At 41.2% G+C, this 26,293-nt stretch overlaps 2 protein-coding genes and 1 long non-coding RNA gene across 6 annotated transcripts in view; 2 read left to right on the top strand and 1 right to left on the bottom strand.

The window, feature by feature from the left end:
* Positions 1-370: 370 nt before the first annotated feature.
* On the bottom strand, positions 371-16,437 carry osr2 (odd-skipped related transciption factor 2). 3 transcript variants are annotated; one of them, XM_088600794.1, is made up of 4 exons: positions 16,290-16,437; positions 2,233-2,949; positions 1,522-1,621; positions 371-890 (listed from the first exon to the last, which is right to left on the bottom strand). In XM_088600794.1, exons 2-4 carry the CDS (start codon positions 2,886-2,888, stop codon positions 708-710), a joined length of 939 nt encoding a protein of 312 aa, XP_088456920.1. In that variant the 5' UTR covers positions 2,889-2,949; positions 16,290-16,437; the 3' UTR covers positions 371-707. The 3 variants fall into 3 exon arrangements, with proteins under 3 accessions (XP_088456920.1, XP_088456919.1, XP_088456921.1); XM_088600793.1 differs by lacking the exon at positions 16,290-16,437 and adding an exon at positions 6,006-6,360; XM_088600795.1 differs by lacking the exon at positions 16,290-16,437 and adding an exon at positions 6,006-6,358 and having other exon boundaries at positions 371-808.
* LOC148651023 (uncharacterized) lies at positions 6,450-10,705 on the top strand. Of its 2 annotated transcripts, XR_015925637.1 has the most exons (3): positions 6,450-6,638; positions 8,750-8,914; positions 9,962-10,705. It is a non-coding gene; the product is annotated as an uncharacterized LOC148651023 (long non-coding RNA). The 2 variants fall into 2 exon arrangements; XR_015925636.1 differs by lacking the exon at positions 6,450-6,638 and having other exon boundaries at positions 8,391-8,914.
* Positions 16,438-21,725: 5,288 nt separating the features above from the next.
* The window catches only part of stk3 (serine/threonine kinase 3 (STE20 homolog, yeast)), an 86,579-nt gene continuing 82,011 nt past the window's right edge, over positions 21,726-26,293 (top strand). The window contains exons 1-2 of the mRNA XM_088600783.1: positions 21,726-22,040; positions 25,414-25,494. Coding sequence (XP_088456909.1) covers positions 22,018-22,040; positions 25,414-25,494 — 104 coding nt within the window. The 5' untranslated portion in view covers positions 21,726-22,017. The remainder of the gene's footprint in view (positions 22,041-25,413; positions 25,495-26,293) is intronic.

Genomic DNA, 26,293 nt, shown 5'->3' with positions numbered 1-26,293 from the left:
CAAGTGAAATCTCCGTGAGACATGATCACCAGTCTGCCTTTGAATGAAACCGCTACTAAGAACACCTGGGCGCTAGCGAAGCCCCCATTACATTTTCAAGAATAAACATCTAAAACACTTGTAAAAGAATTACTTTACACGGTGCAAACATGGACAAAACTGCCAATAAAACGTCAGTTCATCCTTACTGAATGAGAATATCAAATACTTGGCATTTTTTTTCTGTTTAATCTTTTTAATCTTTCTGTTTCGGGGCAACGATTGTCACGTTGATACCTGCAGTGCCAAGCGTTTAAGATCAATTTGACCCCTTCAAGAGTTAAAAAAAAGGTGTAGCGCATACATCTAAATAATAACAGCATAACACAAATTGAGAATAGTAGATTTTCTTTATTTCTAAAATACATTTAGCATATTTCCAAAATTAGTTTTTTGTACACGTTTTATATATAAAAAAGGACAGTACAAAAAGTTATTTACAGAAGCTCTGAAATCGAGCCATGGTATGTACACGGCGAGCGATCAACTCTTTTCCGCAGAGTCGGATAGTCCTTCGCTCTGTTTTGTATCCGTCCTTACAGTCCCGTTTGTGATGCCGGTAAACTTTCTTGTTGCTGTTTTAGTCCTGCTTTCGTTTTTAATTTTGGTTGCCGATACGTTTTTTTTTCTCTCCCCACAAGAGGCATTGGCTCCAATAGTTATAGCCGTTAGTAGTCCTGCGGAGGAGTATGTGTCAGGCTGTGCCTTCGCAGGTCACAGTTGCGCCGGAACACCTTTCCACACCGGTCACAGCTGAAAGGCTTGATGTCTGTATGGGTGAGAAGGTGAGTTTTCAGGTTACTTCTTTGATTAAAGGTTCTTCCGCATGTGGGGCATTTGTGAGGTGATTCCTGTTTAGATTTGAAGCAAGCAAAGGATTAATCCTTTACAAAGATTTTCCGTTCCGTTTGTCATTTCTATTATTTTTAATTCAATATTTACTTCACAAGTAGGCAAGCGTTCACTTTCTTCACAATGACAAGCTGTAGCTCTTAGTTCAATCATGTAGAATACATATCACATCAGAGAAAACTGCAAAACTTGTTAACAGTTACTAGCACAGCAAATTATGTGCTCCAGGTGTATTTTGGTACCGTTATGTGCCATATTTTACATGTCACTATATTTAGATATTTTCCACATAAACGGTGGAGTATTAATAAAAAAAACCAGAACGTCAGTCTGTTTGAACTGCTATTAAAATTTGTTCTCCCTTCAAAATTTGAATCTATTTATAGACAAGAGTCAACAAGTTCCGTATTGATAACGTATTTTATCACAGGCCTATAAAATAACACAGAAGCTGAAAATGTACATTATTTATACACATTTACATCAAACTGTAGGCAAAAAGAATGATCAAATAATATCTTAATATAACCAATCTTTGCTTTATTTCTTCAACCAGTCTATCTGGATCAAAGGAATGCTTTGATTTGCACAAGGCAAACGGTGGAAGGTAATTAAAACACTTGAGCTTACCTGCATGTGTAATGTTTTGTGCACAGCTAAAGTTCTCGACTGACAAAATCCCTTTCCACATTCCTGGCATTTGAACGGTTTTTCTTTGGAGTGGATGTACCTGAAAATCAATACACGAGTTTGGTTTAGTGGAAGCGCCCCGAAAGGAAGAAAAAAAAAACACCTTACCACTCACACAGCAGTCCCTTAAACGGGTTTCTGAATTTCTGCAGCGGTGGCGCTGAAGACGTTCTCGGAGCAGTTTTTCTGCAGGGCGAGGGAACTGCCGCTCGCTGACACGCGGGACGTGAGCGCCCTCTCAGGCCTCGGACTAGAACTACAGGCCAGCCCGTCTGCAAGAGCGAGAGAGCTCTCCGGCCCGTCAGCCCGCACTCCCTTGCTCTGCACTCGGCAAGGGACAATTCAGACGTTTGGAACTCAAATATTTGACCAATAATACCAATATTTTACCAAGATCTGGGACCTTGCTTTGAACTGCCAACGATAAATGAGCCAAAATAGATAACTTGCTAATATCCCTATGACTATCATCATCCTAAATTAAATTATATGTATTTTAAGATTAACTCTTTATTCTGGAAGGCTATAGTCTACATTTTCTCATCCACGACATATTCTAAACAAATCTCCCAATGGCTAATGACTACAATATTTCACTAGAAAAAAAACAAAACCATTACAGCTATGGTTTAGTTGCCAGAACACCCTTACCTGTGGTCCCTAAGGTGGTCTTGTCTTCTGAAGGCTTTGTGGCAAATGTCACAGGTGTAGGGCCGCTCGTCGGTGTGGGTCCTTTCGTGAATGAGGAGGTTGTAGGACTTGGTGAAATGCCGGCCGCAGAACTTGCAAATAAATTCCTTTTTGGTCTTGGAGGGCAGGCGGCCCCGGCTGGGCTTCCTGTCGGGCGACAGCTTGCTCAGCTCCGACATGGGGCTCCCCAGGCCCCCCGTCAGCTTGGACAGCTCCCCGGCCTTGGGCGGGTCCTCCTGGGTGGCGGCGATGGCCAGGTTGGCGAAGTCGAACCGCGGCCTGTCCTTCTGCAGGCCGGGGAGGACGTGGGCGATGGCGCCCTGCTTCGGGTGGAAGAGGTGGGCGGCGGCGAACGGCAGGGCCGGGAAGGGGAACCGCCCGTCCATCAGGCTCTGGGCCGCCGCCATCTCGGTGAGGGTGGACCGCAGGCCCTGCACGTTGGGGTAGCCCAGCGTCCAGTGGTTCATGTGCATGGTCTGCACGGCGCTCAGGCCGTACAGGCCTTGCAGGCTGTCCACGGTGGCGGGGAAGGTGTTGACCGCCTGCAGGAAGGAGTAGTTGGTCAGCTGCAGCGAGGGGTGCAGGGGGATCGGCGCCGGCAGCGCTTTGCTTCCCATCTTCACCTGCGGGTGGGGGAGCCGGCCTCTGCAGAACTCTCTGGTCAACTGCTTAACGTCCCTGAGGGGGAGGGGAACAAATACAATTCAATACATTTGAATACACACACTCTGCAGCCAAGTGTACATGCAGGGTCTTATTTAATAGGTATGAGAACCCCCCCCGCCCAAAAAAAAATAGCGCACCCAGGCCTGTTAATGGACAAAAGTGGGCAACACACTTTTAAGTTCTTTAAAGAAAACAAGAAAATGCTTTTCTGTTCCAACTCGGCGGCAATCACCAGATACCCCTGTGGGCGATCATTTTAGATCCGAGAGCCAAAAGAAAAGGTGGGAGTTAAAACGTTCCACGAAGGCGAATTCCCTTTAAGGCTCCCACGTGTGGGAAATGTTTTGGAAGTGACATTTAGACCCTTTTTAACGCGTCGAGGCGATTTCTGTTCTGTTCTGGTGATCTCGTTCTTTCGTTTGGTGAAAACGTTTTTTTTTTCAGGAGGGAATTTTTCCACAGAATTCCAAGGATTTTTTTTTTTGTTGGTTTGTTTGTTTGAACAATTCCAACGTGAAGCTTAAAGTCTACCGTTGAAAGTTGTCCTTTATTTCGCTTAAAATCAGCGGACAATTTCGTTCATTTTATAACCTTCAGAACTGGGAGCCCGAAGAACTTTCACAACAGAGACAGGGATTTTGTTTTATATATATCTTGCACCGTGACGGTCACAGGCTTGATTTTCGACAGCTTTTTGAAGTCGCTGGTTTAAGAGAGAATTTTCTCACTTTCGATTAAATGTAATGTCGGGAGGAGGAATTGTAAGAACTTGCAAGTTTTAATTAATTAGAAAGACAGTGTTTGGAGCCAGGGAGGTGCGGGTGTCTGCGCAGAAGGTTTTGGCCTTATTTTCCTTTTTGGAGTAACCATTCGTCTACATAACCGAAGGAGAGAAAAGCAACACACTCCTAATGTGACCGACTAAATAAATAAAATCTACAATGTGGGGGATCTATTCCATATGGTAACTTGCCCCCAGAAAAAGATTTCCAGCTCCAGGCGAAGGAAGACAGTCTTGTACATACATGTAAGCGCGTGTGAATTTGAATTTGTAAAAGGAAGAAAATGAACTATTAAACATCTCCATAAACCCGCAAGTCTGAACACAAAAGTCCAAATGCATTTTTAACAGAGGTTGGTACTATGTACATTAAATCACGCGAATGTTTTCCCATTTCCCACAAACGTTTAAAATTTTATTTGCCACATTTAAAAATTCTGTGCTGCTTAAGGAGTGGAATATCACGGGGCCCAGTAGGTTGATGAAAAAGAATAACTTCTTCTGTCCTGTACGCCAGTTGTGTTGTAAATGGAATTGATTAAGACATAAAAATAAGAGCAAGATGCATTCATCTGAATAATAAACTTTTCTCGCGTCGAGTCAGAACTTCAGCATGCAGTCGCTGCGGTGTTTACAACTGTTAATGGTTTCAAAACGCAACGTTTGACATCCAAGTCGGGCCATTAGGACTATTAGTAATCGCAGCTCGGGAGCTTTTACCGATAAGGACTTTTAAAAGTGGGGAGCGAGAGGAGGAAGGAAGCGCTCTCCCACCCAGGACCGCCGCCGGTACCGACCGGACTCGGTCTCCGCCGGCTCGAGCTGCCGAGGGCGGGAGGACTGCGCGCGAGCCGCTGGAGTGTGCCTCGGCTTCGTAGCTCCAAGACCGCTTCAACTTATCGCTAACCAGATCGATCACAGGATACAAAAATAATAATAATAATAATAATAATAATAATAATAATAATAATAATAATGACGGTTATTTTTTTTTATAAATGTCACGATCAGTTGACCACTTATTTAGATTATCGCTACTACTATTATCAGTAGTTATCATCAGTGGTAGTAAAATTAATATTCAGCCAGCGGTTTCATGGATCTATTTCAAGTTACAGTCAGGCGCTAAACTATTTTTGGATACAATCCGTGAATAGTACTTTCGTGACTCAGTTTTTGAAACAATAGTTACATATTGATCGGTCGCCTGTTAAAAAAGTTTTTTTTTTTAGTTCTGGTATCAATATATACCAACGAAAAGTATTTTCCTAACCAGAGAAAAGGCATAGGTAACGTTTCGGTTGAATGTGTGAGACTTTGCAAAATTATAAATTATGGATAATAATCGTTGGGTTATTTTTTACTCTGTAGCTCAAATCCTTACTATGGGGCTGCTGTTAAATTGCTCAAGAATATCGGGTCTTTAATTGCTATTTGAGTCGCTTGTTTTATTCATATTATAATTCTTATTAATTATATGAAACGAACGCAGGCTTCTGTCCGAACACGGCTTAAACTCGAATCGTCCCTGCTTTATGGGCAAACACAGGCTAGGCAACGTCTGAACGCCCACGCCGTGAAGCCTAGAAAACAGGTCATTTAGGCGAAACAATATTTGCTCCCACGTGTTCTCGAAACTCATACCATAACCGATGCCTTGATTGTGCATTCCTCATCATCGCTAAAAAAAAAAAACGTGGCTAGTTTTCCCTGCATTTCGCCTTTAGCCTCTCTGCCTATAACCCAACAGTTAGCGAAGGGAAAGTGATATTGTTAACCTCCCAAGAGCGCGATCGACCAACTCATTTTTTTTGTCCAGTGACTGACAGCCGTTCAAAGCGCTGGGTCTCCGTTGCTGTTTGTAAACATTTGTCCTGATGGCAGCGGGTCCAATATAATCAGTTTTAAATGCTATTGAAATGTGGTCGCGCCAGCCACAGTGCATACTTTTCAAGTAAGTCCTGAGACAGCAAAAGTCACCATTACACGCAGGAGTAAATTAAAATTATTATCTACATGGTGCCTTAACAGTTTTACTTACGACGGTCATTGAACTGCTTTATATTTGTCTCTTATGTTCGTATACTGTAGAAATATGAATAAATGCATTTTTGTATTGTTTTTATGAAGCCTCTATTTTATCGTTAGAGCTTTTAACACCGTGAGCCTCCGAAATCTCACGGATCGCAGACAACTCCTGCACAGGGAGACGCAGTACTTGTTACATTCTATCAACCCTGCATTTCGGATATTTTCCTTTTCATGAAACGCGCGATAGAGCTCTTACCCCACAGTAAAAGGATGCCCACTGTCGCCTGCAGTAAACGCTGCCGGATTTCATTAATCCACAAGGTCGATCTAGCGCAAAGCGTTGAACTCCAATTAAACGTCAGCAACAGCCGTCCACGGTCTTCCATGTAAAGTTCATGGTGGGTGGGGGGTGGGGGAATGAACGGGGGGAAAAAAAAAAACCAGTGAACGGCAAATCTGCGACCAGTTCTCGCAGTGTGAAGAGTGTAGCGCAAATCCGCGGTGGTTCGCTGCTGGGCCACCCGTGCTCCCGGCCCGCGCTCTGCCGGAGTTAGACTTTGGTGTGACTGGTGGACGTCAGGTCTCCCACTTTTCAGAGCTCCGGGCAGCGCGTCTGGGCGCCCGCCCTCGGACACGCCTTCTGCGGGTGATTAACTCCAATGCTCCTCTCTGTTTGTTTGTGTTTGGATAGCAACTGCGATTCAAAAGGGGACACCGTTCAACTCTCTACGCGTAGGTCGTTTGACTTTACAACGTAACCCCTGGTATTTCTTTATCCGAGGCTCCGACTCTAGCGTGCGGCACACGGGAAGCGCTCCGTACACGTCGAGGGAGTTTTTGGGGTGTCCCGATCTTGTTCAGAATAATAAAAGAGTCGCCTGTCACCTCGGTAGGGAACGGCGCTACTTTACTCGCTTTTGCAAGATTTGTACGTGAACACAGACACCCCCTCCATCCCATCTGCCCTTAGTTTTAAGATGAATTTCACAAGCACCCAATGTACAAATGCAAGACTGCAGGAACCGCACTCATCAGCTGAATTAGCGCAAAGCAAGTTTAAGATTAACCAGGCTTCAGACAGAATGCAAAACTCTTCTTATTTCGCACAGTATCGTATATTTATAATAAGCAACTTAAAGTATTTTGATTATTCGCTGTTCTGAGTAACGAAAAACGACATATATTTTACAAGACAGTCCTGTATGATTCCCTCTAAATATAAGGATATACTAATATACAGATTTCCAGGTAAATTTCAGATAACAATGTAGTATATACATAAAAAACTCAAATGCAAAAAAATACAGATTTGAGAAAAACAGTCTTGGTATGCGTTTATCAAGCAGAGTACATTTGGTGGTATAATTATGGCCACATCATAACGCCCTGTTTTACTCTTCTGTGAGACTGTCATCTTTTATCTGTACCTTCTAACTTGCGTCGTGCCTATATAAAAATATTAGGGAACATTCGGTTAAAGTGGAAACACTGTAGTTATCATTTTAACAGACACACGTAGCCTTTATATCAGTGTGCATAACTGAATAATACTGTATATATGTCTGTGATATAATGTGAGCACATACTGTGTGACACACATTGATAATAGCTAGACTGCGACATGTTTGTCTACTGCGAAAAAACACAGTATAATCTATCATTAAATATCTCAGGATTCACTTAATCTTCAGGGATCATTAAATATCTCAGGATTCAGACGACTAAACGTTATGCAAATAATAGTCTTGTTTCTGCTAGGCACAAGTTACAATACTGAAACCGAGCTATTTGTCCATACACGAAACATGAATGAACAATGCAAGAGTTGGCATATTATTAACACCTCCCTCAAAAATACGACAAAGACCCAACAACATTGAGAATAAAAATATAATACTTTTAACGGGAACAGGTGCCCGTAGTGACAAGAAACGACCCTTTAAAAACATTCAGTGAATCTAAGACAATGTCTTATTACAATCATATATCATATCATTCATTAAATAAAACTTAGGAAAGTAGCAATGATTGTAGTTCAAACCGGATAACTTTAATTTAAAAAAAATAATTTCTCTTTTTTCCACCATGTCATTTGTTCTCCGTAATGTGTGCAAACAGCAAAAGGCAAAAGAAAACAAACATAACTTTTTGCTTATAAAATTCATTTCAAGAAAAATAATTTGTTAATACACGACAGTGTTCTGATGGTCGATTAATCGAAGAATAATCTCTACCAAAATGCCCAGGGTTATTCCATGAAGTATAATCGGAAGGTTCATCGGAAACTGGCTTTTCAATTTTTTCAAATAATTAACATTCCAGTACAATATAATTTAATTAACGTGTTATTCGATCCCGGCCGGATTTTTACGGAATCTTTTTGCCAAGTGGCGTTAAAAATCGACACGTCTGTTTCTTAAACAAATACATTAACTCCACATTAATCAAAATGCCCGCAGAACGACTTCTGGGGAATGACACCGTGAAATTATATGTAGATTGCATCCTTTTCTGTGGAGGTTTTTCAGAGAAAGTTTACAAAGATTATCACGAAATGTTGTTGTTGTTTTTTTTTAATAGGCTGTGAATAATTAGCTCGGCGTGATTCGAAGACGCCCTTGAGATTCTATTGATATCTAGATCTGGGCAGGACACCCCTGTTCTTGAGCACATCTGCAGTACTGCTGCAAAGAGAGGGACTTCGAAACAAGCGGAAAACAATTCAGCTTATACCGATTACACACTGAGCAGTTGCAGAAGGCAATGAATCAGACATTACATACATCTAATTCATGTCATTTCCCCAGAGGGTGTTCTGCTTTTTTTTTTGGTGAACAGAATAAGCGGAAAAGCAGCGCGCACTTCGGCTATTTTTGCATGTTAATCTGTTTCCATTTTTGAATAACTTGGACTGTTAAGAAGCACTCTTTCTAGATCGAATTGTACCTGAAGAGGAACGACAAGAGAACCGCTTCCACTGACGGTTTGGTCTCTTTGCAGCATCAGCAGGCAAGAGACCACGGAGCTCCATCAGGTCTCTAGCGCCGCCTAGTGACTTCTAGCAGCATCGCAGTAAGACGGAATCGGAGAAGTACTGCAAATCTGCACTTCTAATAATGTGACTTTACGTCATTTGCATGTATCAGGATTTAAATTATATTTGAGGTATGTGGTTTGAATTCTATCATTTTATATATGCTTGCGTTTCTGAAGTCTTCTCTGTGCTGTGTATTTCACATTTCATCCCTGTGCGCCGCGAGGTGACTTACACCTTAGTGCAAAAAACGTTGCAAACTTTTTAAACCGATAAATCGACAATTTTAACGGGACTATGTTTTGTGACGTTTTGCTTTTAACATCTAAAACAATTATCTGTCAAGTATTCAGATCGCCCAGCACAGATGAAACAGTCTTGTAAATGTTAGTAGCCTTCCCCAAAAAATTAAGCAATACCGTTCGGAAAATACAGGTTTTACATTGCTTAATCAATTTGTTCCCTGTTCAATCTATTCTTCACTGTATATTTAATTTAAATTCCTTATTTACTGTCCATATAAGCATCTCCAATGACAATGTCACTAATCCGTTTTATTTTTAATTTCTTGTGGATGTGTTTCGCATTTGCAGGGTTTTTTTTTCATGCGCTGTTTCTAAACGAGTGTTTTTTCCATTTTAACATCAGTGAAGCGTTTTCTTTTAAAAGCCTCTTTTAAACTGCAGTGTTCAAAGCTTTTGTTAAACAGCAATTATAATATGTTCCTATCGCCAAGTTTCTATCGCTTTCGAATGTGCCATAGTAGAACCGATTACTAGGAAAAAAGTGCAGTAGCACAATCATTGACGATATAATGGTATGAAGTTTACATGAATAGTTAAAATGGTATTGTAGATTTTAAAAAAAGTCACTTGAATAAAACGAAATGCATCGGTTATATCCGTTGAAGATTCTAAGCCCATTACTTGTTTTATTATAACGTTTGCTTGTATCACGACTGCCAGTTACGCCACAAAGGTCCGTTTAAACTTTTTTTTATTTTCTTGTGGCATATTTGTTAGTGTATTAACGAAATTCTGAATATTTTGCATATCTTTCACAGTACTGAGATGATTGTTAGCAGCCTTGCTCCCGGGGAGCAGTACATCAGCCAATTGCTACATGTTTCTAAGTTTTTGAGAATGTTGAAATTTGTATATATATATTTTTTTTGTTAGCGAAGAACCTTGAGCATCTTTAGGACGTCAGTGGGCGTTTTTTGACCTGTTTGTGCCCTGCGCATTCATCCGGAAGAAGACAATCGGAAGTAACTCCGCAGAGATCGCGTGAATCGCTTACCTTGCAAACCAGGAACTGGACTTTTCCTCCCAAAGGTAACTAAGCAACCCCGAAGAGACCGGCGGTGCTGATCATATCATCGCGACGTTTTGGAATATTTCTAAAACGAGAATTCCCATTTTTCCAAAGGCGTCCGAAACCTCGCAAGGAATTCATTCTGTTGGCCAATGTTGTCATTTCCAAATGGCACAAGGAGTATACCTGTTACCCGACAAGCAGACATCCAAGTACCAATGTCTTGCTTCTGCTACTTAATGACGCCAGCCTGATGTTTATTTAACACCAGTTAGATTATGGACATTTAATGAAGGCTGACAAAAAAGGGTTTGATTCCTGAAATCCTGTGTTTGAGCTGTATCCACTTCTCTCGCGAACATGACAAGCAGATAAAAAGTGTTTTCTTTGCAATAATTCTATTTCTGTGGTTTTATGACAATTGTTTTTTTGCGGTGACTCATGAGAACGCACCTCCTCATTTATATAGTTTATACGTATGTATGTATCTCATTTATATAGTTTATACGTATGTATTTCATAAAGGTTTAAATTAAGACGTTTTTTCTTTTTTTATTACTGCATATTCTTATATGTAAGAGGAATAATGAAATAGCAAGTGAAGCTTCGTTTTTGTTTGGTCTTGTAGCTGTAAAATATTGTGGCGGAATGTCACGTGTTTTGCCTTAAAAAGGGAAAGGGAGACACTGTTCGCATTAAAATCTTGAAGGTAGCCTCGGCATGTTTGAAATAGAGTTTACTCTTTTATAAATAGTTGCTTGGCCTTTAACTGTAAAACATAAGATCTATTTCACACCTGCTTACTAACGCCGAAATTAAAAAAAGAAACAACATGCCGGTGTTTTCCAGCATTTTCTTGACTGTGCTTTTCTGAACTTTTTGTTAAGTATTTTGAACGTTATATCGACTCTGCTGGCTTTAATTCGCACCGTTTAGAATAAGCTTAAATAAAAAAAAAACGAGTTAAATATTTTGAAGTAGGAGAGGGTGACCTCTGTAGGTCAATACGACGACAATATCAGCCTGTTGCAAAAGTAGAATTTTGACTTGACATGATGATAATCTTGTGCTACCAAAAGAGTGCTAACTGACGGACTCTTGCGTATTTGGCCCAGTGAATAAAAGTAACAAATCACTATACATTTTTTCGTCGTCAACAACTGAGAAATTCACGACTTTTGAAAAAAAAAGTCAATTTAGACCAATACGTTTTTATAGGCCGTTATATCCCCTTCGCTATGAGCCCGAACACCAGAAATACACCAATTTTCTTTACGATAATTCTGTGGTTTAATTGGACAAGCTTAGCTTTGAGCATCACATCATAAAGTAATTGAACTAATTCTAAAGAAATCTACACAACAGCTGTATGAGAATATTGTGCTTTTTACCTTAAAATTTAACATCAGACCACTTATATTTTTATGTGGCGAATTTTATTAATCGGAAATATGCAGCCATTTAGACATTTATGTAACTACGCTGTGACAAAAGTATAGTTTTATAATTTGACCAGGGAACTTTCCTGGTAAATCAATTTAGAATGTAATATATATATATAGAGAGAGACGTACTTCATAAACCTTACATAAGTCAAAAGAGAAAATACATTTATCGCAAATCGCAACTTTATCTTGTTGTCCTTATTTCAACACACGATATCCTGTGTGAAACACGTTTGGGGTCAGTGATAGCCATAGAGTACTCAGGCTCCAAAAAATAAAACTTTTTTTTCAGAGAACAAAACACTGTACTTCTGTGACAAGATATGAGTCCACCTTCTATTAACCCGTCCAAGTCATTGAACGCATATTATGAAATTTCGCAAACTTTCAGACACATGAAGACTTTACCTTTTTAACAGTGTTGTAAGGTATGAATAGGATATGAATAGCAAAGCAATACAATTAATTTTTTCCACACTCTGATTTAATTCAAAATGATACTAATGTATTAAGTATTAAGAACTTTTTTAACCGTGAAAACACAGCTGTTGCATTTTTTATTTCTGTAAATAAAATACAGAGGGATGCCGTTTAGTTCTAAGTTACCTATTTGCTTAGTCTATTGAAAAGAAACTGCCGTATAACTGGATGCAATTTATTTATCAGAAATTTACGAAAGTAGAAAACTCAACTATTAAAAGAGAAAGCGGACTCCGTTGATATGTCTGCCGGCAAATACATTAGAATTGAAATTGGTCAGGGAAAAGACCGTGAGTCTGGTATTGTTAATTCCTGCTCCAAACCTGCTGGGCGTTGCCTTATTCAAGAGGTACAGAAGAACCTCAGAATTTTAATTGGCAGCGACAGTCAGCCAGCATCTGTGAATCGCAAAGATCAAGGCTGTTGTGTGAACACGTTTTTTTGTGTTCTGGTGTCCGGGAACTGTAAGTAAACCGTGATATTAACAGGTTTTCATTTGTTCATTCAAGCACAAGTAAATAAAAAAACATGTTATTTATTAAGACTCACTTGTTAACGGAGTGCAGCTCTTGCACTTTTCGGTACTGCTACGGTCTAATCGACTTCATGTAAAGCGTTATTTAAAGAGCAGATTCTCATTTGCAGATGTCGGTAGTAAGTGTCAGTACAACTATCCTATTTTTTAGGTTACTAAAAACTGTACTCTTGTGTTTTATACTGCGATTTAACATATACAGACGCTGTAATTGTTGATAAGTATAGAAATTCAGTGAAGTGTAGAAAGGAGATGTTCCCTTTTCTTTTCTTGCACCTGTCAAAACCTTCTAGTCGCTTCTGTCGAATCCGGCAAAAGCTTCTGCGAAATGACTGAAATTCTGCGAAAAAAACTTTTTTCTAAGTAGATAATGCAACACAAATAAAAATATGTTCTACCGAAGGGGTAAATTTGTATGATTTTTAAATGTATCCCCAGAGTTCGACATTGCACAAGCGGGGTTTTTTAGGGTAGGTGGGGGAACTGATGTATAAGCGACCACGGTTTCAGTCCGAGTTTTTCACTCCTCTTCAAACAAGTTTTTTTTTGACACATTTTCTTCGGTGACGTCAGACGGGCAACAGGTGTATTTTCGGAGCTATAAAATAACCTAGCTAGACAGAAAACCCCGGCTTTTTCCAGACATCGCCGTCTGGTGAAGTCCTGTCGGATATATGGGTATCTTGACATAATACGCTTTTGGCTTGGGGAAATATTCAAAACTGTTGCATAGAGTTCGTCGTTAGCTCCGTGTACACATCAAAAGCTCAGGCGCTAAACAAATCTTAATCACTCTCGGCCCCCTAGAACCAGGAGGACATTTTTCAGTTTTAACACCTTCTGCCCCGAAACCCTTGATGTGCCGATCATCGCCATTATGACTTCTTAGTAGGAGGGTAGCCAATGGCAAAGTCTCCATGCAGTGAAGGCGCGCTGTAGTTATGCCAGCAACCCCCATGATGCAAATCGTGGCGCTTCGCACATTAAAAGATCGGGTGGAACTATTTTTATACTTCGTTTCTTCTCCCTGTTTTAAAAGGGTGTTAGAAGTGAAACCGAACGCAGGTTCCTCCGCCCGAGGTATGCGATTAAGGGCAGGGTGTTGGGCGATTTACCGGTGTCGATCAGTTCATTGTCATCTACCAAAATATAAGTTCAATTAAGAAATTAAGATCGGAGGTGCGTGTAATTTAAACTACTGGACTTCCGATTTCCAGAACTAGAGTTGCCCATGACTGGCATGTATAATGTACGAAATCCTATAGTATTTAGAACAGAGAAACATGTTATCGTGTTCTTAATGTAGGTTCTTAACGTGTCCTTCAGTTCAATTACCTTACATGTGCCTCACAAACACTAACTAAAAAAAAAAAGGCTCAACAGTGTAAGAAATAAATCCATTCACAATTATTTTACTGTAGTCGGTATAGAAATTACTGTCCACTAAGCCAAATATACACGAATAAAAGAAAAAAAAACATCAAGTCTGAGCCAGTGAAAACAAATGCAATACATAGTATCTGCATGAGGGCTCAGCAGCCTTTGTTTAACCACTTACGCTACAGTAGTATTTCCATCATACCAGTTGGGCTGAGACAGGAAATTCACTGACAAAACAGCATCTTGCTATCGTTTCTGGAGGATGTTATTCTCTAATTCAATAACATCAAATTGCCAGTTCACTGTCGATTTCCAGATTCACTCACAGTGAAATGTGTTAAGTTCATGCGTTCATTTCAAGACAGATTTAGAAATCTGCCTTCCAGAAAAACATCCAGTTTCTTGTGGGAACCGAATTTTCGGTTTAACCTTAGCCTTGGCATGGGCTGTAAAAGCAATGGAATATTTGGGGAAATACTGGTGCAGATCCAAGAACAGAACAGTCCGTATGGTGGTGTAGCCATGGACTGGATACCGTCTGGCCACAGTCTGGTGGCTGCACATGCTTGCTTAATGTTTAGTTGTTAATTTGAACACTTCAGTGAAGTTACGAGGCGAGTCAATTTCCATTCATTTCCTTAGGCCATCCACAGACTGTACGCGCTGGGATGATTCAAAAATCAGAAAATCAATCAGAGGAGGGAAAATTAGATCAGGCTCCTCCTCGAATAAAGGGAGAAAAATCTCTGTTTGGCTGGTTCCTCCACATAGGGATTTGGGGAAGTGTTTCCTCCTGCCTTGATATCATTTTTACTGTGGATTGCATCAGCTTCCAGTGACATGAAGTGCTGAACACGCCCGTTCTCATTTCACCCCTTCAGGAAGTTCAGGGGCTAGTTTAGAGTCCGTCCACATACTTGGGTCGTGGCACCACACGAACATGGCTGGAGCCAGACTGCAAGCTGGCGCCTTTCTGCCCGACCAGATGACTGTGAAAACTGGTCCAACTCGCTGCACAACCCTAAATGTGCATCTGCTTAGCCTGGGCACTACTGTGCTGTCATCTTTCCAGTAGGGATTTTGTAACTCTTTAGCAACGTGCGGGGGTAAATAAGCCAAAACTTCGCACTCTTCGACAGAAAGACAAGGACTTGTTCCAAGAGCAGACAGAGACTTGGGGATATACAGCACTCCGATAAAGATCCTGAGAAGGATGGGAAAACAAACTTCACATCACTACAGGAAAAAAAAAACAACAACCTGGGTCTCTGTCTCTGTCCAAGGAAATGAGTTTTTTGTGTTCTGCTTTAAATTGTGTATAAATGCAGTACCAAGAAAATGTATCAAAACGTCATGTGGGATTAGGTAGGGAGAGAAGAGTATTGTTGATTCTTCTAATCTCTGGATTTAATACAGTAACATCCTTAGATCCCAGTGCTATTAAAATTTTCAATATCATAATATAAAACAGGCATTAATTAAAATAGGTGATTGAAAGTAACTTTACAATATTCCAAGAAACCCACATAATTCATATTTAATTTAACCCTTAATTAGTATATCAGGCAGTACCCTCTTTTACTCCAGTTGTATCCTCTTTGAAGAAAGACATATTGGACTACCGTGAGATTAAGACATCAATCTCTACAATATACAGTATTGAAAAATATTAAAGTGGGATTTAAAGAGATTAGTGGATTTATGAACTGCAGCACAGAAGACTATATTGTTTTTTTCTCAGTCTTATACATGACTGCTAGCCCCTTTAAATAGCTATCATAAAACCATGTGAAATTCAGCTTAGTCTGACTTCCTGGAAATGCAATGTTGTAATTCATTTAAAATAAATTCATCTGGGTTAAATGCATTTTGATGATGAACAGTTTCAGTAAATACAAAAACGTAACTTCTTCTTCACATTTCATTTTCGCCTACAGATTTACCATGACTATTTTAATGTATTCCTATTAAATCACAATCACGATCTTTGCACAGCCTTTAAAAACAATCGGCAGACCTGATCTTAAAGCAGTATTTTACTGCCTGCATTTGCTCTACTTTCCTTTCTGCTACTTTCGGAACTGACAATGTCTTGAGGTGAAAAGACTTGCAGACTGCAGTGCAAAATTGTAACTGTATGCAAACCCTGGCTCTCGGTGCTAAATTTCTCCTCCGTCCTACTCTTCTGTGGAAACATGAAGTCATGTTGTCATTAAATTATCTGGGAGCGTTTTTCTCCCAAGAGTTCCTGGACTCCTCGCAGGAAAAAATAAGAAACTGTGTGTTTTTAATAAATAAAGAAATAAACTCTCACAACAAATAGAGGACAGCACAAAACATGTTCTTTTTTACCTGGTGTTCAACTGTGCTACTTCTTGCAGGACTCTCCAGAACCCATTATCTTCTCAGGTGAACTCTTTCTGAATATCGTGTTTACCAGCTTTCTCAGAGCACGCGTGCCTTTTGATTTCAGTTTCTGCGCCAGTTGACAGGATGTTAGGCTCTCCGTGGTATTGGCGGTGAGTTCATGTTACCTGGTGTGGGTTTGAAGCCCCCTGCCAGCACCTACATCCCCCCTTCATGCATCCCACAGCTCTCAGGATGACTGCTTGTGCACCGACCCCATTGTTAACATTTCTGTAGAAAACACGCCTCTTTTCTTTTTTTTTCGTATTTCCTGGAGAAAGATATTTCTTTCTGTAGAAAATCTATTTTCAAGAACATTCGTCTTTCGGCATTTCTTTATTTTTAAAGCTTTACAGTCTACAGGAAAACTACAAAATTATCACCCATTTTATCTTGGCACCATAAATACTTCATTGAAATACAAATGCAAATACATTCAAATACTTCATGAATCGATTCCAAATGAATTCATTTGTTTTTTAGACAGAGCGCACACATAGAGCAAAATAAGACAGTCTTTGTTACACAGATGCATTCTTCAAAAATAAAAATGAAATAAAAAAACTGGGCTGCGAAATCAATTTGCATTTAAAACTGGATATCCAGGTGGAAATTGTTGTGCCTTAAAAACAGAGGTTTGCAGAATATTTTCAAGAGGCACAGCTCCCAAGTCACAGACGTGATCTGAAATTTTAATGAAGGTACTGGCTGTTTGAAGAGCTCAAAAATCTAGTAATATCTTCGCATTTGATGCAAGAGTTCCTACTGTCACAGCATCTGAACAGATATTAAGAGGTGGTTAATTATCTCCTAAGCTTTGGAACTTTGATGGCAATGATAATAAGTGTGTTCAGACTGGAGTCCCCTGGATTATTATAATCAAAGTGGAGTAACAGAAAGCAGAAAAAGAACTGAAAGAACAGGGAAAACCGCTTTTTCAAGACCAATATGTCAGGGTTATGAAATGAAGACTTGCGAGGAAAAGCAGCAGAGTTCCATGAACTGAAGTGAAGTGAAAGAAACAGAAAAAAACACAATGTCCACAGTCACAGGCTGCCATAGATTGAACACAGCTGGGCTATATGAGAGCTACTGCAAAGGAAGTACTGTATCTCTGAGGCCTGCAAAGAGGGAACATGTGCATTGGAACATGTCTCACTGGAATAACTCGGCTGGTCAGCTGCTTCTAAATCCGAGATTACTGCCAATCCCTGAAGTAAATCTCTGACGAAGGAAAGAAACTCGTTGACATTCAACAGTGAAACAAGCGTCTAGAGATGTTTGGGGCTGCATGTATTCCAGTGGGCTAGGAAAGTTAATAAACAGGGAAGGTACTGGTGTCCCCCCCAGGGAAAATGGCATGCTGATTACCCAAAACCGTGCCGTATCGTCTGGAGAGCAAGGCTGGTTGAAACATCACTTCTGTATGTGATGACGATGACATCAACCACAGTACTGGGGCCATAAAAATGATCTTGTTGGCAAAAGACAAGCTGGATATGTGAAATCTGCGACCTGCACACGAATCCAGAGGTCAGTCCTGGTTCTATAAAACACGGACTTAGGGAAGGACAAGAGAAGACTTTGGATGAACTTTGGAATTTTTTTAAGGTTCCTTAAATGTGGAATACACAAGCACCAAGCTGTCAAATAAATCAAAGTGTGGGGACACAAAATATTGCCTTCATCTCACATCATCATTGGTAGGAGACCAATTTTTAAATTTTGAAATCTGTTGCTTTTTTTTTTACTATTGTAAATATATATACTTCACATGTATCTGGGATTACATACTTTGGAACAGTTCTGTATGTCATTCACCTTTTTGGAGTTTTTAGTTTTAGAGTAATGTTTTAAGAACGATACGAAACGAGGGAACAAAACACTGCAGTTGGAGTGTGCTTTTCCTTTCCAAGGCCATTTAGAAAGTCAATGACCTTAGGTTCTTAATAACTTTAAACTAAAACCTTTAGGCCAGATTTGTTACTTTGTGCATCCTAGAGGTTCAGTAATGAAAATCCATCCATTTTCTCACAACTTTATCCAATACAGTGTCATGAGAGTGGAAGCCTATCCCAGCAAGCAATGGGCACAAGGCAAGGTACAGCACTCCATTGCAGGGCACAGACACTGGCACACAGACACCAGGGCCGAATTTCTCAGAAGCCAACTAATTTACTAGTATGTCTTTGCAACGCTTCAGACCGCAAGACCCTGCAACGAATGGTGGAAACAGCTGAAAAGATCATCGGAGCCTCCCTCCCTTCCATTCCTGTCACCTATCACGAACCCTGCTTACACAGTATAGTGGATGACCCCTCCCAGAAACTCTTTGCCCTCCTACCATCTGGGAAAAGATATCCCAGTGTACGGGCCAGCTCCAGACTCTGGAACAGCTTCTTCCCACAGGCTGTCAGGCTCCTCAACATCCTGGAATCTACCTGCACCTACTCCAATTCCAGAAACAGGTTTAAATCCCCCCAGTGTGTTGTTTATGTTGTATTATGTCTGTGCCTTGTAATTTGCACTATCTGCACTTTGTCAGTGTCCTGTCTGTATTTGCACCGTGGACCAGGAGGAACGATATTTCGTTCCACTGTATACTTGTAAATGGCTGGAATGACACATAAACGTGAACCTGAACTTGAACTTTGGACTGTGGGAGTCACTGGAACACCAGAGGAAACCCACGCAAGCATATGGTACAAATGCCATGAAGATCGCACCCCAGGAATTGAACACAGGACCCTAGCACTGCGAAGCAGCAGTGCTGACCACTACGCCACTGCATCGCCCTGCTCCTAATTGATCAGCATATTAGAAAAACTTACTTTCTTTGACCCTCAGCACAATTATATTCTTAAGCACATAAGAAAAACAAATCCTCTGTTTAAACAAAACAGAACAGGGTCTAATTCCCTTCCATCAATTGAACCTGTTTAGCTGATTGATGGTAGTGTCCATCGTAAAAAGATTGTTACGAAAATACGAATCTCGGGGGAAATTATCAGGCGGTAAGAAAGGGTCAGTCTTGTTTATGTAACGTAATGTTCAAAGAAGTCTTTGAACATACTGTACAACAGCAGCAGTGGATACAAAAAGAAAGTGCATTTAATTTTCAAAAGACCTTTGATAAGTTCCCTCTAAAAATATTCATTCTCAAATTGCAGGTGATAGAAAAAGCTTGTATTCAGTATAAACACTGGTTAATGGTAAACAGAATACAGACATCGCTTAATAATAACAATACACTCCGCTCAAAGTGCTTTACAGATAATGGGGACTCCCCTCCACCACCAATGTGCAGCCCCTCCTGAATAATGCAATGGTAGCCATAGCATGCCACACACCAGCTCTCAGTGGGGAGGAGAACAGAGAGATGAAGCCCGTCTAGAGATGGGGATTATTAGGAGGCCATGATTGGTAAAGGCCAGGGGGAAATTTGGCCAGGACACCAATGTAACACCGCTACTCTTTTTGAGAAACACCCTGGGGTTTTTAATCACAACAGAGAGTCAAGACCTCATCCCATCCAAAGGACTGCAAACTTTTTTTTTTTACAGTATAGTGTTCCTGTGACTACAATGGGGCATTAGGACCCACACAGAGCCTGGAGGGTGAGCGCCCCCTACTGTCCCCACTAACACCTCTTCCAGCAGCAACCTTAGTTCCCATTTAGGTACTGGCCAGGCTCACACTTGCAGAGCTTCAGTGGGCTGCCGGCTGTGAGTTGCAGGGCAATATGGCTGCTGGTTGCAATAAGAAGAACATAAGAATAGTTACAAAGGAGAGGAGGCTGTTTGGCCCATCTAGCCTCTTTGGTAGCTAGTAGTTACTTGGTCCAAGAATCTCATCCAGCTGTTAGTTGAAAGAAACCAATACATTGGCTTGCACAACATGCCTGGGCAGTTTGTTCCACACTCCCACAACCCTTTGTGTAAAAATATGCCATATAATCATCACTGGTTTACTTACGATACCAGAATAAAACACATCAAAACAGGCCTGTAGCACTGTATGTGCCAGTAATGAAACCGTTATTATTATTCCTCTTCAGCGTGTGTAAAAAACTATTTGAAGTATTATTGAGTTTTGAAGTTCTGGGAAAACTGGGGCTCACCCAAACCAACGGAAACTAGGAACGTCAAGTCAGAAACCACCATAAAACAAGAAACCCAACGCGCTGTGAAGCGGAGATGTGATGTTTTTTTTTGTAAAATGGCGGTTTAGGGGTGACGTGGTGGAGAAGCTGGTAGCTCTGCAGCCCCACAGCTCTCGTGGTCCTGGGTTTTATTTGGACTGGGGCACCGTCTGGGTGGAGTTTGCATGTTCTCCAGGAGTTTGTGTGGGATTTCATCGGGAGTTTTAGCTTGCTCCAAAGCTATGGTGATCAGGTTACTTGGTGTCTCTAGTCCATGACTGTTGTCATGTGATGGACTGACCTACACTGATAATGATAAGATTTGTATTTCAACATCCCTTGCCAGGGTAGAGGCATTCTTGAGACTGGGTGCGTGGTATGAGACAGAAAGATACTTTATTGTCCACTGCTGTGGAAATTTGTCTTTAGCTTCTCCCATAAAAGTGCATGAAAAAAAAATTGCCAGAAATAATTCGCACCTTTCATATCAACCACCACGATGATTAAAAAAAACCACATCGCTGTGGAGCTTATGAGATACCTTCTTAAGCATGTGACAACGGAAAACGCAGCCTCGGCTTCAATTTACACTGAAATCTCAAACCTAGTCATAATTAACCGGCTAGTACAACACTTGTGCTCGTCTGTTTTTTTACACATATCCAGTTTCGCAAAATGTTCGATAAATCAGAAATATACGGAGTTTAGCAAGCACGCCTCTTCTAAAAATGACCAACACTAGCAACTGAAAGAGTGACTCCCAATAATGCTCCAGCCGCCTACAGTATATGTCAATATTTTATAATATGTCTTTGTTGTAAATGTCTGTAGATTTTATTTTACTTCTATTTCTTGTTTTGTTCCATGTTAATTTTATTATTTTTATTTGCTTTGGCAACACTGATTGTACCCATCGGTCATGCTAATAAAGCACCTTGAATTGAATTGAGTGAAGGCAGGCACGGGTGGTTTGCACAGCCTGTGACAACCTCACCGGTGATGTGTGCCATTTCGGAAGACGACTGGGTGTGTTTTTGGAGCATGGTAACAACAGAGTGTCAGGGCGTGATACTCCCGGTTAACCAGAGACGTACGCCCTGCACAAGAATCCCAACTGGATCCGGTTGGTGCTTCAAAACCACAGAAAAGCCCTCAGCCAGGGAGTGATGCTCTGCTTTTTTTCCCCCACCCACAATGCCGCAACAAAGCACATGTTCACTTCCTACTGGCCTCGGCGAGTAGGGGAGTCCCGACTGCAGCCCTGCGATATTGGCGTGGGTAGGGACCAGTGTGGGGGATGACCGCCGGTGGATCCATCCAACCAGGAAAACGCGGCGCAGGAAGACACGTCCCTCCTGGAGCAGCAAGTTAGAAAGCGCTCCTCAGCGACGTCACCGGAGTGTCACCAAGAAGGCAGCTGGAGGGGCCGAATATGAAACTTGGTTAGGAGTTATACACGGCTTTTCCACCCTTTATTTTCTTCGGGCAGGGTCTGTTGTTTCAGGAGACCGGTGTTTTCGGCAGCGTCGCAGGATGGAGCAGCCGGCGCCCAAGAGGTAAAAGCAAACCGGGCGCCTGTGAAGACCGGCGGGGCGGGCTGCGCCAAACTTTCGGTTGCCTTCGTTTGTGTTGTGGTCTCGTTGTCTCCTTGTTGTTTTGTTGTAATGGTTACTGCTTGTTGCAGCTGTCGCGGTAGGCCATGATGGGTCTAGGTTCAGCAGGGTAGTTCGCGTTTGTTTTTCTTTTTTCTCTTTGCCGAGACGTTGGTCTGGGGTTGTTACAGTCTCGGGGAGTGACTGTTTGTTTTCCTTTGTTCGGCATTTTCAAAGTGCCTCCGGTAGCCTGACCCCGGGCTGGGCTCTCCTCTCAATTTAACCAGTGAAGGGTCACTTTTCGGCAAAGCGGTGATTTTCTACGTACCGAGCAGGGATTGCATTTTTTTTTAAATTCCAAAATGGCAGGATTCTCCTAAACGGGAGGCTTGCTGATTAAACCCCCTGACAGGCTGTCAGTGTGTAAAGTTGTAGATCTATCCCTTGGTTTGGCAAATGCTTTGTTGTGCTTTTCGTTAATAACCCGAGCGTGGATTTAACTGAAGAGAGAGCGACACGGTTTACTACATATTGTGTAAGTCGACGTGTCTGTTTTTGTGTGTGTGAATCTGCTACTCCAGAACTGGTATTTAATTTAGATAATTCATTATATGTTAACCGGATATTGATATGCCATGGAACCACGTGCGGGGTAGCGTTCACAAACAAGCAGAAAGGCATTTCCGTGTAGTGTACTCCTTGCTCTTGTTCTGGTGCTAACAAACGGCGCAATGACAGTTCTCAACCTTCGGCATTTATAATTTACCCATTTACTCATTCTCTGTTGCCCACTATGTGCTTCTGAAATGAAACGAAATTGCAGTTCCGCCTAATTCGTGAAGTGATACTTATAATCTGTGCGAATACTTCTTGTTTGTGTGGTTTCATTTATTTTAAAATTATTTTCTTACCGTGCAATATAATAATAATGGCTAGTGTGCGTTAATTTTTGAGTGTTGAAGAACGAAGCAAATAGTTGTAAGAGAATCATAGACCAAGCTTGGTGCTGTGGGGAACACAGTGATGATTACGAGAGTAGGCTGGAGATACCAGGGAGTGGGTCTTGTTAGGCTTAGTCGTGTGAGTGTATTATTCGTAGAACTGAAAATGCCGGTGTGCAGTAGTACCACACTAAACTACCAAGGGTTATTCGTACAATCTGGCCTGTCTTCTGATCACACCTGATCTGGTTTGTACTGGGCAGTGGTGGGTGAAGTGGTCCACCATTGTTGTAAAGTCTATTCCTAGTCTTTATTCCTTTGGGATGCAAAGTGAGATGTAAATGAAAGGAATTTTTCATTGGTATAAAATAATTGCCTTTAAGTTTTTATTGCAGCACTTTGTTGTGTAAATGATAATGTAAGTGCTGGTTGCTTAGTTAAAAAAAGTTCAGGTTTATGGTATGTTTGAACTTTTTGTCATCTGCTACCAGCGCTGTTCAGCTTACTTCTGCCTTCGAGGGTTCCCAGAATTCAGCACCTTCAAATCACTGACCCTCCTGCTTTTTTCTGCTCTGTTGTTTTGTTTCCTGTGCTGAATGATATTTCTTTCACATTTAGGTTTGCCTGAAACTGACATTGTAATATACAGATAACCGCTTGCGAAGATCCCAGTCGAACAATTGAGTTAAGAGACTGAAATCCAGTGATCATAGACGCATTTGATCATGGAGACCCACAGAAGACAGGAAATTATTTCAATTATATTTAACAAATAATCAGTTTGGCTGTTATGTTACTTGCTGCTGATGCTTAGCCTGAGCAGTGTGAGCTGTCTAGGTGGATGACTGAGGCTGAATCCTCTGGATTGAAAGGCGCTATACAAGAATAAAATTGATCACATGATCAATTGGTGTCTTCCTGGAACCCGAAACAAGTCTTGAAAATCCTCAAGGCCTCCGACAAAGTCAACACCATCAGATGTCTTCAGAATGAACAGTGGAAATGGACCAGTGGGCACACGTGGAAACAACTCGGAAGGGAGTTTAAAACCGAGGGAAGGTGGCTGTTCTTTACCCAAAGGGATGTGGGAGTGTGGAACAAGCTACCCAGGCATGCTGGTGAAGTTTAAACCAGATTGAAAAGAATTAGATCCTTGGAATTAGTTACCAAACGAACTACGAGTGGCCTCCTCTCATATCCTTTCTCAAGTGTTTTCCTGCAGTTCTGGATTTCGGTGAAGCTTCCCGGTTTCACGGGGTGATTTTGTCTCTTTGATATTGGTTTATGTTCTGTCACTTAATTCTTCGTTGCACCTTCATTCTTGCTGTGATCTGAGACGCGAGCTTCATTTGAAACTGCGATGTTGCTAGTCTTGTCATCTGCAGTCTCCATCTCCTGAGGTCTTTAGTGCTAGTGCTGCAAGGGTCATTTTCATACACTGTGCTCACTGAGAACAAGAGGGAATGCAAATCCAAGGCAGGCAAGGTAGTAATGGTGGCATGGAAATCGTCTTCATTCGTGTGTAGCCACACAGTGCCATGTTGATTCGTCTTATTGGAATTTGGTGTCCTCTGAGTTGGGGCCCACTGTCGGTGTGTTTTTGTCGCCTCTAAGCTGTGCTGCGTGTTGCACTTAAGATGAAACCGTTATGAGTTGTCATAGGGCCATAATGTATATGGTGTAAAAATACCTGCTATAGTCTGTAGTGACCCATGCCAGTCACCAAGTGATTTTATTTGTACTGGTTTATAAAACGGCATACTTTGTCACAGATCTGTTCTAATAGACGGAAGATCACAAAGAGGAAGATTAAAATTTTTCTTTTGAGTAAACCTCCTTATTTTCTTTTAACTGCCATTGAAATCTTCTATCAATTATCAGCTAAGTTCTTCTTAATTATAGTTTGCTCGTAAATGAAGCAGTGGGGGGTTGTATCCACACGGTAGTTTTGAACTCGGTCCAGAAGGCCGAGTTCAGAAAGATATCCACAGATCTTGTGGTTTTGGTGGATTTTCTAAATCAAACTGGGCCGTCGCTGTCTGGCCTTCAGGTGACTGTGTGATAAGAGTTGGCAAGAACCTGGAGCTTGTGAGCCCTCCCTGTTGAAGCATGAAGGAGATGTGTGTCTCCTGTATATCCTCCTTTCACAGAGGGCTCAGCTCTGTCTGCAGCGTCTCAAGCAAGGGAAAACCATGGTGTCATCAGGTTCTCCGTATTATTGACGGCTGAGGTATATAATCTGCCTCTTTAAAGTTGGAATAATTTTAAGGGCTGAGTGAAAGTCTGACATGCTCAGTTAAACATCTTTAAGCAGTGCTGGTTGAAAAACAATTTTCTTTCACATATTTGCAAAAGTGCTATGTTTTGAACTAATGGCTTCTTGATTTCTTTTTCAGTAAGTTGAAAAAGCTGAGTGAAGACAGCTTAACAAAACAGCCTGAAGAAGTTTTCGATGTTCTGGAAAAACTTGGGGAAGGGTAAGGTCTACAGTTTTTTTTAGCTATCCTACAGTCATTCTTTGCTGCAATAGATGCTTTAGTACATTGCAAGAAGCGTATTGTATGTTGGGGTATAGGAAGAGAAGATGTGGCGATCGCTTTAGTGTTGTGCATTCAGTAAAACCCAGCGCCTTGCATGACGGGCTGTCATGCATGCTGGGACGTCACTGCTTTGCCATAGAGCTTTTAAAATAGCCAAACGATGCTACACTTTCCTGCTCTATAAAACTTGCAGTGAGTTCTGTCCAATGTACATAACAAAACCCTGAACCCCTGGTGAGTCCTGAATAGTTTCCTTCTGTTGACTTTTCCCCTGGGGTTCTTCATTCAGTTTGTCTGGGGTGTGGCTTCAACACAGCAGGATGCAAGAAGATGACAGGAATTTTATATTCATGGTTATTAAAGTTTGTCCAGTTGTGGCTGTCATTAATGTTTTAAATGTTTCAGTGAAGGTTTGAACCAGTGCATTTTGCACTTGCCTTTTTAACACCCAACCTCCTTTGTTGCCCAGAAACTGCACAAACTAAATCTGGTACAGACCACTGCAATCATTTTTCAAGTGATGTAACCTATATTACACTGGTGAGCACCAGCTGCAGCTTGAAAATTTTGCAAGCCTGCTTATGCATCTTGCTTAGAAATTATGCTGCATAGGAAGCCTTGTTTTTCATCTAAATGGGATGCCTACCTTCGTAATCAGGTGCTGTTAAAAGTTTCCACCACACTTCATTTGAGGATATAATTTGGAATTTATTGTCAGTCTCTCTAAGAGGGGAGG

Source organism: Lepisosteus platostomus, chromosome 12, assembly GCF_059453375.1.
Source record: "Lepisosteus platostomus isolate fLepPlt1 chromosome 12, fLepPlt1.hap1, whole genome shotgun sequence".
NCBI lineage: Eukaryota > Metazoa > Chordata > Actinopteri > Semionotiformes > Lepisosteidae > Lepisosteus > Lepisosteus platostomus.
The sequence above is the reverse complement of the archived record's forward strand: the minus strand, read 5'-3'. Positions and strand labels throughout refer to the sequence as shown.

What these genes read in the sequence shown, in the direction of transcription:
- osr2 (XM_088600794.1), bottom strand. Translation starts at nt 2,888, where the DNA reads ATGGGAAGCAAAGCGCTGCCGGCGCCGATCCCCCTGCACCCCTCGCTG. An exon ending in GACCACCTTAGGGACCACAG is followed by an intron (nt 1,622 to 2,232) that starts GTAAGGGTGTTC and finishes ATTGATTTTCAG; the next exon opens with GTACATCCACTCCAAAGAAA. An exon ending in ACAAAACATTACACATGCAG is followed by an intron (nt 891 to 1,521) that starts GTAAGCTCAAGT and finishes AAATCTAAACAG; the next exon opens with GAATCACCTCACAAATGCCC.